Source organism: Nematolebias whitei, chromosome 21 (assembly GCF_014905685.2).
Source record: "Nematolebias whitei isolate Nwh7 chromosome 21, NemWhi1, whole genome shotgun sequence".
NCBI classification, from domain to species: Eukaryota; Metazoa; Chordata; class Actinopteri; order Cyprinodontiformes; family Rivulidae; genus Nematolebias; species Nematolebias whitei.
In genome coordinates this window covers 34,880,079-34,890,185 of record NC_056518.1, presented here as the reverse complement: position 1 = coordinate 34,890,185, position 10,107 = coordinate 34,880,079, and the positions used below count along the sequence as shown (strand labels likewise).

The following is a 10,107-nucleotide window of genomic DNA, read 5'->3' as shown; positions in this document are numbered from 1 at the left end:
TAATGAATGTGACATGAGGGACACATCGTCAACAAACTGTTGTACAGCAATCTACAGAAATGGCCCAGAACAGCAAAGACCTTGAATTAGTTTAGACTTTGACTTGTGACCTTAGGGGATGAAAACAAGATGCAGAGGTCGTGTAGAGGTCGTACAAATCTGTATCAAGTTTGGATAAATTATCTGGAGTGGATCAGAAGTTATGGACCAGACAAGCCAATAACTTGTACAACTTTTGACCTTGATTTGTGACCTTGACCTTGAAGCTGAGGTACCCGACACTCCTTCTTGTGATGAAGCGTACGCATTAAGTTTGGTTTAATTATCTTGTGTGGATCAGAAGTTCTGGGCCAGACGACGGAGGAAGACGATAATCTGTCCGCCTTCTGAAACGTTTTTAAAAAGCCGCTGTCAAAGAAAGTGGCACAAAACAAACAGCCGAAGTTTTCAAACAGTTCTGTTAACTGACCGCAGGTCAGGAGGACGGCTGGCTTTAAAAACAGCACGCTGAACATCTCAGAAGTAAAGATGGGCAGAGGTTCACCACCCTCCCAAAAGCTGCATCTAAAAATAATGAAACCCTTTCAGTAGAAATCTGTTCAGAGCTCAGAGGTCAGAGGTCATCTACAGTTCAGATTAGTTTTGCAGACACATCCTCCGTACTAAAAAGCAGCAGAACCGCGCAGCCGGTTGTTAGCGCACAGTTCAGCATGGAGGTGCACTATGACATGAGCAACGTGCACATCTGGAAAGGCACCATCAATGTAGGAAAGTAGTTCCAGATGTTAGAATAAAAATGAATCAATGAATAAAACCGTGTTGAAGAGCTGGGGTCCTAGGTTAGACAAGAATGGGACACGTCTCGTCAGTTCTTAAGAGTTGATGGTTACAGTGTTGTGTTGTGAATAAAATACGGGTTAATGAGATTTGAAACGCTGCTTTGTGTTTCTGACCCTTCTAACACAACATCCCATCGTTTTCACAACTGGGGCTGAACTGGTGTAACCTGCGAGTTTTATCCAACAGCACGGAATGAAACTAATTATTAGCTTTACCAGGAAGACTCAGGCTTTTATTCTTACTGTGATTGTACCGTGGTGTTGGGAATGTTCCTCTGCTGGGGGGGCAACCAGGGGCGCAGCTATCTGCTCAGCTTGCTGGAGCACTTGCCCTCTCGGCTGCAACCCTTCCCCCTGGACAGGTGGAGGGAACCTGTTCTCGCTTGGCGGCTGCAGCACGTCTCCTGGTGGTGGAGGTAGAAGCGGCGGGGAGGCGGGGAGCTGGAAAAGCTGGGGGGCGAGTGGCTGCGGCCCAAACAGACCCCTCCTGTGCCGCCGCAGTGCTCGTGGCGGGATGGCGAGGAGCTGACGGAGCGATGCAAGGAAGAGGAACTTCGCAGAAAAGCGCTGGAGCTGCGATGGTGCAGCGGAGAGCTTGTCAAGCTGCAGATGCCCAATCTGGAGCCCCCGTGCTGAACTGAGGGGTGGAGGGGGGAGCCGCGGGAGCCATGCATCAGCTGGGCGAGGCACGACAGGAGGTCCGAGTCACTGGTGCTGCCAGCTCGAATGCGGTAACGCCTGGGTCTGCATGAGGGGATAACAACAACAGAGCAATCTGAAAAGCTTTCCTCCATACGCCTGGAACTTTAAGTCCAGTTATACCAGAAGAAAGATTTTATGAGACACGTCAACACAAAGGAACACGTCCTTTTCAAGTCGTTTTGTTCTTGACAAGTAAAATCTGGAAAGTGTGGTGTTTTACGCTGACATTCAGATGTCACCTCATTAGTGCATAAATCCAGCTGTTCTGTGAAGTCCTCAGAGGTTTGTTACAGAACACTAATGATCAAACAACATCATGAAGACCAAGGAACATATCAGATAGGTCAGGATTCAAGTAGTTGGTTCCTGAGTCCTGGGCGGTGCCAACAAGCAGCAGCTGAGGGTCATTTTCCTTTGACAAGCTCCAGGAGAAGAAGTGTTGCTTAAAGTTAGTGTGGTTATAAAACAAAAAGTTCTGAACATGTCACGGTTCAGTCCATCGTGTGTAAAAGGAGTACGGCACAACTGAACCCTTCCAACACACGGCCGTTCACCTGAACGGACAGGTGAGGCAAAGACTGCATTAATCTAAAAAGGACACAAGAAGGCCGTGGTCATTTTGGAGGAACTGCAGCATCTACAGCTCAGGAGTAGCTAACTGGCAGAAAACTAACGCTGCACATCCGTGTCGCACGTTGTTTGTACTGACAGTTTTCGGGGGGGGGGGGGGGGGCGGCGGTCGGAGGGGGGGGGAAGAGGAGGGGGGCTTCGTCAGCGTGAGGGAAACTAAGTGCTACCTATGTATCCTGATGCATGCTACCTTTGTAGTTTTGTAGCTAGCATGTCTGTATTGCGTGCAACTAGCTTAGTGCTACGTCAGTGCCCACAGTTGTCGATGGGGGTGGGGGCAGTTTGGTAGGCAGGGCACTCGGTTCTGTTGATGGGGGGACGCCCTGCTTGTATCATGGTCGGGGAAACACTGGGTTAGGTTAAAGCATTATCAAGAATGGTGGCAGAGTTTCCCTATCATTATCCAAGAAGGGGGCCCCGCCCTGTCAACAGGACCGAGCACCCTTCCAATCAACACCCCCCCCCACCCCCACCCCACCCCCCAACACACACACTCTGCTCCGTCACTTCTGGACGGGGAGCAGAGATTAGCAGACCACCGACTGCTGTCACCACCGATGTGCAAGACTTCTCCCCCCCTCCAGTCGACAGAATCACTGAAGAGAGGAGACAAGCTCCCTCCCAAGGCAAGTGGCCTGGGGGGAACATTGGACCGCATCAGACATGAATCCAGCTGATTGGTCCTAAAAGTTCTGACTGAGCTCGAGCTTGGTGCCTGTGTGTTGGAGTTTTCCCTGGTAGATGAGAGGGTGGCTTCCCTCGCCTTCAGGTGGGGGGACAGGCTTTGACTGTTGTTTGTGCCTACGTGCCGAATTACAGTTCAGAGTATCTGGCCTTCTTGGAGTCCTTGGCAGGGGTGCTGGAAGGTGCGCCAGCTGGGGACTCTTTTATTCTGCTGGGGGACTTAAATGGGTAGTGACAGTGTGACCTGGAGGGGCATGATTGGGAGGAACAGTCTCTCTGATCTGAACCCGAGCGGTGTTCTGTTGTTGGACTTCTGTGCTAGTCATAGTTGGTCCATCACGAACACCATGTTCGAAAATAAAGGTGTCCATAAGTGCACTTGGCACCAGAACGCCTTAGGTCGTAGATCGATGATTGACTTCATAGTCATGTCATCTGATTTGTGGCCATTTGTTTAGGACACTCGGGTAAAGAGAGGAACTGAGCTGTCAACTGATCACCACCTGGTAGCTCTGATGTGGGAGGAGTTTGGTGAGACCTTGGATAGAGACTGTCGGTCGGCTCCGAGGAGATTTTGGCAAACCATCAGGCGGCTGAGGAGGGGAAAGCAGCATTTTACTAACACTGTGTTCAGTGAAGGTGGGGTGCTGTTGACCTCAATCAGTGATGTCGTCGGTAGGTGGAAGGAATACTTCTCAGACCTTCTCAATCCCACCAGCACGTCTTCCATGGAGGAAGCTGAGTCGAGGGACTTTGGGGTTGATCCGTCCATAACCATGACTGAAGTCGCCCAGGTAGTTAAATAGCTCTGAGGTGGCAGGGCTCCAGGAGTGGATGAGATTCACCCAGATTTCCTTAAGGCTCTGGATGTTGTGGGGCTGTCTTGGCTGACACGCCTTTGCAACGTCACATGGACATCGGGGGCAGTGCCACTGGACTGGCAGACTGGGGTGGTGGTTCCCCTCTTCAAAAAGGGGGACCCGGAGGGTGTGCTCCAATTATAGGGGCATCACTCTCCTTAGCCTCCCTGGTAAGGTCTATTCAGGGATACTGGAGAAGCAAGTCCGATTGTTGGTCGAACCTCAGATCGAGGAGGAACAATGTGGGTTCTGTCCTGGCCGTGGAACACTGGATCAGCTCTTTACCCTCACTAAGGTCCTTGAGGGGTCATGGGAGTTTACCCATTCAGTCTATATGTGTTTTGTGGACTTGGAGAAGGCATTCGACCGTGGTCCTCAAGGTACACTGTGTGGGGTGCTCCATGAGTATGGGATTGGAGACCCGTTGTTACGGGCTGTTCAGTCCCTATACAAGCAGTGCGAGAGTTTGGTTCACATTGCTGGCAGTAAGTCGGACCCCTTCAGAGTGGGAGTTAGACTCCGCCAGGGCTGCCAGTTGTCACGATTCAGTTCATAACTTTTATGGACAGAATTTCTCGGTGCAGCCAGCTGGCGGAGGGTTTCCGGTTCGGTGGCCTCAGGATTCCATCTCTGCTCTTTGCAGATGATGTGGTCCTGTTGGCGACATCATGCCGTGATCTTCAGCTCTCACTGGAGTGGTTCGCAGCAGAGTGTGAAGGGGCTGGGATGAGAATAAACACCTCTGATTCTGAGGCCATGGTCCTCAACCGGAAAAGGGTGGATTGCTCTCTTCAGGTTGAGGGTGAGGTTCTGCCTCAAGTGGAGGAGTTCAAGTATCTCAGAGTTTTGTTCACGATTGAGGGAAGAATGGAGCGTGAGATTGACAGACGGATTGGAGCAGCATCTGCAGTATTGCGGACTCTGTACCGGTCCGTTGTGGTGAAGAGAGAGCTGAGCTGTAAGGCAAAGCTCTCTGTTTACGGTCGGTCTACGTTCCTACCCTCACCTATGGTCATGATCTCTGGGTAGTGACTGAAAGAATTATATTGCGGATACAGGCGGTTGAAATGAGTTTTCTCTGCAGGGTAGCTGGACTCTCCCTTAGAGATAGGGTGAGAAGTTCAGTTATTCAGGAGAGACTCGGAGTAGAACCGCTACTCCTCCACATCGAGAGGAGCCAGTTGAGGTAGTTCAGGCATCTGGTAAGGATGCTCCCTGGGCGCCTCCGCAGAGAGGTGCTTCGGGCATGTCCAACTGGGAGGAGACCCCAGGAAAGACCCAGGACACGCTGGATAGACTATGTTTCTCGGTTGGCCTGGGAATGCCTTGGAGTCCTCCCAGAAAAGCTGGAAGAGGTGGCTGTGGAAAGAGATGTCTGGGCCTCCCTGCTCAAGCTGCTGCCCCCGCGACCCGACTTCGGAATAAGCAGAAGATAATGGATGGATGGATGGATGGATGAACGAGCTCGAGCTGCCAAACTTTCACTCTCAATGTGAAATCTGGTACAGACAAATCCCAAAAACCTGAAGCACAAGGTGGTTTTACAGAGTATGACTCGGGGGGGCTGAATGCAAAGGCACACCACACTTTAAGGATTTATTCATGTAAAGATTTGAGTCCATACATCGTTTTTTTTTTTTTTTTTTTTAACAAAGCAGAAAAGTGAGAGAAGAGTTAAAATGTAAAGAAGGAGATAGGAATAGAGGAGAGAGAGAGGGATAAAGAGAACACAAATCTCCATACATCGTTTTCTTTCACAGTTAGGAACTACTCTGTACTTTGTACTCTGTACTCTGTACTTTATACTTTGAACTTTGTACTTTGAAGTTTGTGGTTGGAATGTGACAAAATGTGCTGAAGGGGTATGAAACACTTCCACAGCATTGCACTATAAAATACAAAGTTCCTGTAAGTTCCAAAACACCACGTTACCTGCCATCTGCAGTGGGGCGACAAGGTGGCTTTCCAGGGGGTGGGCGTGGCAGGAAGTGGGCATTCAGCTGCTCTGCAGAGGAGGCAGGATGCACTGGACGAGGAATCCTGCTCTTCCGAGACAGAGGGCTGGAGGAGGATGAGAGAGATGGCGCCTCATCTCCCTGGCGGTCAGATGGAGAGCCCATGAGAGAGTCTTCATCCTGGGAGCGGTCAGAAGTGGAGGACAATGGGTCCCTAACGAGGGAGGCAACAACGGGGCCACGCCTATCAGATAGGGAGGGAGAGGCTGTTGGTGAGGGCACTGAGCCCTGATGGCTGGCTTTTTTCTGTAAAAGCTTCTCCTTGGCAGAGCCTGGAGGAGGGAGCTCCAGCAGGCTGGAGGGTTCAAGCACGGGAATGCGGCTTTGCTTCCGGCTGGGGTCCTTGCGGGGGGCAGCAGGGGAAGAGGCTGGACCATCAGTCTGTTGTGGGGCCATACTCACATCTCCACCCTTTCCCTCCTCTATCTGAGCTTCTGTGGCAGATGGAGTGGGACGGGAATCACTGTTGGGGTCTTTTAGCTTAGGGAGAGCAATATTTTGGCTGCCGACAGGAGAAGAAAGACAACCATTGGTCAAAACAGGGCTCTGAGGAGAATGTGGTGAGGACGGTGAGCACAGAGGAGGTGAATGCGTCAAACGGGGGGAACGTGGTGAGGATGAACAGCTTGGCACGGGCCTTTGAGCTTTGGTGTGGTAGTCTTCACTGACCAGCGTTTCAACCGGGTTAGTCGGTGTTACTGGGTGGATGGGCAACTGGTTCTGTGGGGAGCTGTTGTCTGCTGTGTGTTCTTTCTGCTGAGCCTTGGCCTCAGCTTCACCATACTTCTCTAGCACGAGGCATGGTGGAGGACTGTTGGATCCTGACGGAGAGGACAGCCCAGATGGACGCTGAGCTGTCAGCTGTGTGGAGGGGACGGTAAACGAAAAGAGAAAGACAAACAAGTGTTATTAAAAATACATCCCTATCAAACTGGGAATTAAATTCTTATATTTACAACGTCTGTTGCTGATAGATTACAACAAGTGCAGTTGGTGCTGTAGATCTGCAGCAAGAGCCGGATGAGGATGTGAGAGCAATTTGGTATTATGTGGTAAATAATGGTGATTAGTTTGGTGACAGCATGCAGTACCATAGCTACCATTATCAGAGCGAAACACACAAGTGCTATGGCAGTGTCAGTCAAGCTGTGAGTACTAAACCAGCAAGTAGGACAGGAAACGTTCACGCAACTTCGCAGGGGGCTTCAGCGAAGAGAGGGTGAGGAACAAATACAGGGACAGAGAGAGGAAGAGAAAGATCAAGAGGACAAAGACGATCTGAAACAAAAGAGACCATGCAACCTGTAGTCATGACTCGACATTCCAAACAGACATGCCACAATCAGACAAAAAGACTTCTCACGTGACAACACGACACAAGGACACGTCTGACCCCATGCTCTGCCTGGCCTGTAGTCCGGTCATTTCTGAAGTCATGTCCGGTCAAATAGTTACACCTCACCCACCGTGACCTTTAGTCACAGCACAGACTACGGAGGAAAGGGAAGCAGTCTTTGTTCAAGCTACGCTAATGGCTAGCTGGATGAGGGCTAGTTGTTGGGGGTTTTAAACTTAGAAAATACCTTTTTTCTCAAAAATGGCACAACAGTGTGGAGGAAACGTTACATTAGCAAACACTAAAGAGCTACACTTCTGCATGACATCATTTGTTGAGTTTGTTGCTGTTTTCTCAACCAAACAAGTTGAACTGATACTTGAAAATGTGGAGGCAGTTCAAATGTTCACTTACCTCCAGCTATACTGATGAATTCAGCAGCCTCAGCACCATCAGCGGACTATGCTCCAAGTTTAGCACGTTCTCCAAGTGACATAATCTGGGACTTTTGGTACTGGATGTTTCTCACTGCTACTGTTAAATTATTGTTGACCGTGTGTGTGAGCTCAGAGAGGAGCCTGCAGGCACCTGACGCCTCCGAGTCCAAGAGGCCGAGGTCATCGTGCTGTGTATAAAAACACTTCCTGTACACTGCCCGTTGCAGATCCTCATGACGGGGCAGTAAGCATGTAACTTTGAACATGTGTGTAAGCCTGTGGTGAAGGCTGCCCTTGCACGTAAACTGGGATGAGAAATCTTCTCCTGTGAGCTCCTTTGTTTAAGAAGATGATGCAAGGACATTTTTAACCAACAACACTGACGCTGTTCGGTTGAGAATACAGCAACAAACTAAACAAACGTTACCGTGTGAAAATATAAAGATTTATTATTAGCAAACGTAGTTTTCTTTGACACCAGTATTTGATAAAGACGTGGTTTTAAGCCCAGATGAGGACCCTTCAAGCCCTCATTTAGCCATTAGCCAAACTTAGATGATAACTTTTGCCCTTTTCTCCATGCTCAGTCTTTGCCTGATGTCACAGCTGATTAGGTAATATTTATTACCATACCACTTTATTTATAAGTGGTATTTATTAGACATGACATTTATTTATTGATAACGATTTGACAAAACGTCAGTTCAAAAATGACTAAACCAGCCTTTATGGTTTCAAGCAACACAACCAGAAAGACAAAATGAACAAAAAAACTAAATCAGCAACAGAAAGAAGGAAACGAAAATCAAAAACTGATTGGGGGGCAGTGCTTGGTTCCATCACCTGCTGAAGCTGGGCGCGGGTGATGCGAATGACTGAGGGAAACTTGGTGTTGGCAGCACCAGCAGGGATGGCCGGCAGTTTCCTGCGGCTGGGCGAGCGAGCGCCTGGGGAAGGGTTAGGCGGCAGAGGAAGGGGGGCGTGGCAGGAGGAAGAGGAGGATGGGCGTTCCTGATGCTGCGGCTGGTCGGCCGACTGGCTGCGCCGGATGCCTGCTGGCTGGCGCTGCTGCAGTGGGTCTGACAGCGTTGTCAGGAGGGTGTGAGGACTGGGAGAGCGCAGAGGGACGGGGCTGGACGTCCGGACCATGACCTCCTCAGGCAGAGATGGAGGAGAGGTGGGAAGCTAAGAGAGAGGGGGAGGAAACAAGTGGAAGGTGGAGTGAGGGTGAGCACATATGGAGGTACATGTACCGTGATGGGGAACGCAACGTACAGTTGCAAAGTGACAAAGATGAGCATAAGTCAAGGCCTAACTTCCCTTGAAGGTCTTTCATAGACCAAGATCTCTGGATGATGAGAAGGGACGCAGTGAAGGTGGAACTGGACAAAGCTCGTCAATGACTTTACGCACGGGCCCTTGATACAGCAACCTCTCACAAGATGTGTGTGCACATGTCAGTTGTGGATGACGCTTAGTTACTACTTTTTTAGCTCAATATCTGTAAAATTTGCCAGGAGAGCAACTTAGTGGTTAGCATTGTTGCCTCACAGCAAGAAGGTCCTGGGTTCAATCCCCAGTTTGGACCATGCTCTCCTCACATCTGTGTGGATATTCAGTTTCCTCCCACAGTCCAAAATGGTGCACGTTTATTCTGCCCTTAGGTCCAGGCCTCCCTCACAAAGAGATCTGTGATCTCAAGAAGACTTGCCTGGAAATAAAGGTTAATAATAAAAATGAGCTCAGTTTGTGTTTGTCGTGTCAGCCGTTGGTGACAGCGAGTAGACTGACCTTAAACTGTAATCAAACGCCGTATCAATATGCGCCTTCAGTGATCAGAACAATGTGTCCGTAAAGGGAGAAAACAACGAGGTCGAAGCGTTTTAAAACTGTTGTCAGTAGATCTGCAGCAGAGAGGCGGGACGATGGAGGCTTCCAGCCCTGGTTTATTCTTACATCCAGAACAAACACTGAACTGTAAGGAGCGAGTTTTTTCTAAGGTATTAAAAAGCAAAAATAAACAGATTTCAACAAAGCAAATCAAAAAATACTTTGGAAATCAACGTGTAAAGCAAAAGTAAAAAATGAACACAAATATCTGCAAAGAAGGTTGAAGTTGTGCTTTTGACTCAGATCAGTTGAACTGTCAACCCAAAGCTCTTTCCAAGATGAAATCTGTTAGAAACTCTACATTTGTGTCTTTTCTAACAAATACACAAGAGGAAGAGCAAACAAACACAAACATCAGCAGGAAGCAGCAGGTGGAGCACTGATCTAGAACTAGAACCATCTAGAACTCTGGCTGCGTTCAAACTGTGCGTCCCCTCACTACAGCACGGTCATTAAAGAGTGGACAGGGGACAAGGGACAGGGGACATCCAGGTGCTTCTGTACTTTGACCACTACCTGAATGCAGTGTAATCATCAGGTGATGCATAAATCAACGCAGGCAAGATATGAGGGAATACATTTTAGCTAATTATTACGATCAGCAGCAGCTGCTGCTGAATATTAGCAGGATGGGTCGATCAGCAGCTGAATATTAGAAGGATGGTTCGATCAGCAGCTGAATATTAGCAGGATGGTTGGATCAGCAGCAGCAGC

The 10,107-nt window shown here is 49.2% G+C and overlaps 1 protein-coding gene across 1 annotated transcript in view; it reads right to left on the bottom strand.

Moving 5' to 3' along the window:
- Positions 1 to 835: 835 nt before the first annotated feature.
- The window catches only part of ttbk2a (tau tubulin kinase 2a), a 40,615-nt gene continuing 31,343 nt past the window's right edge, over positions 836 to 10,107 (bottom strand). Inside the window, exons 13-15 of the mRNA XM_037694845.1 lie at positions 8,347 to 8,688; positions 5,648 to 6,591; positions 836 to 1,583 (exon numbers count right to left, since the gene is read on the bottom strand). Of these exons, the coding sequence (XP_037550773.1) occupies positions 1,142 to 1,583; positions 5,648 to 6,591; positions 8,347 to 8,688 (1,728 nt within the window). The 3' untranslated portion in view covers positions 836 to 1,141. The remainder of the gene's footprint in view (positions 1,584 to 5,647; positions 6,592 to 8,346; positions 8,689 to 10,107) is intronic.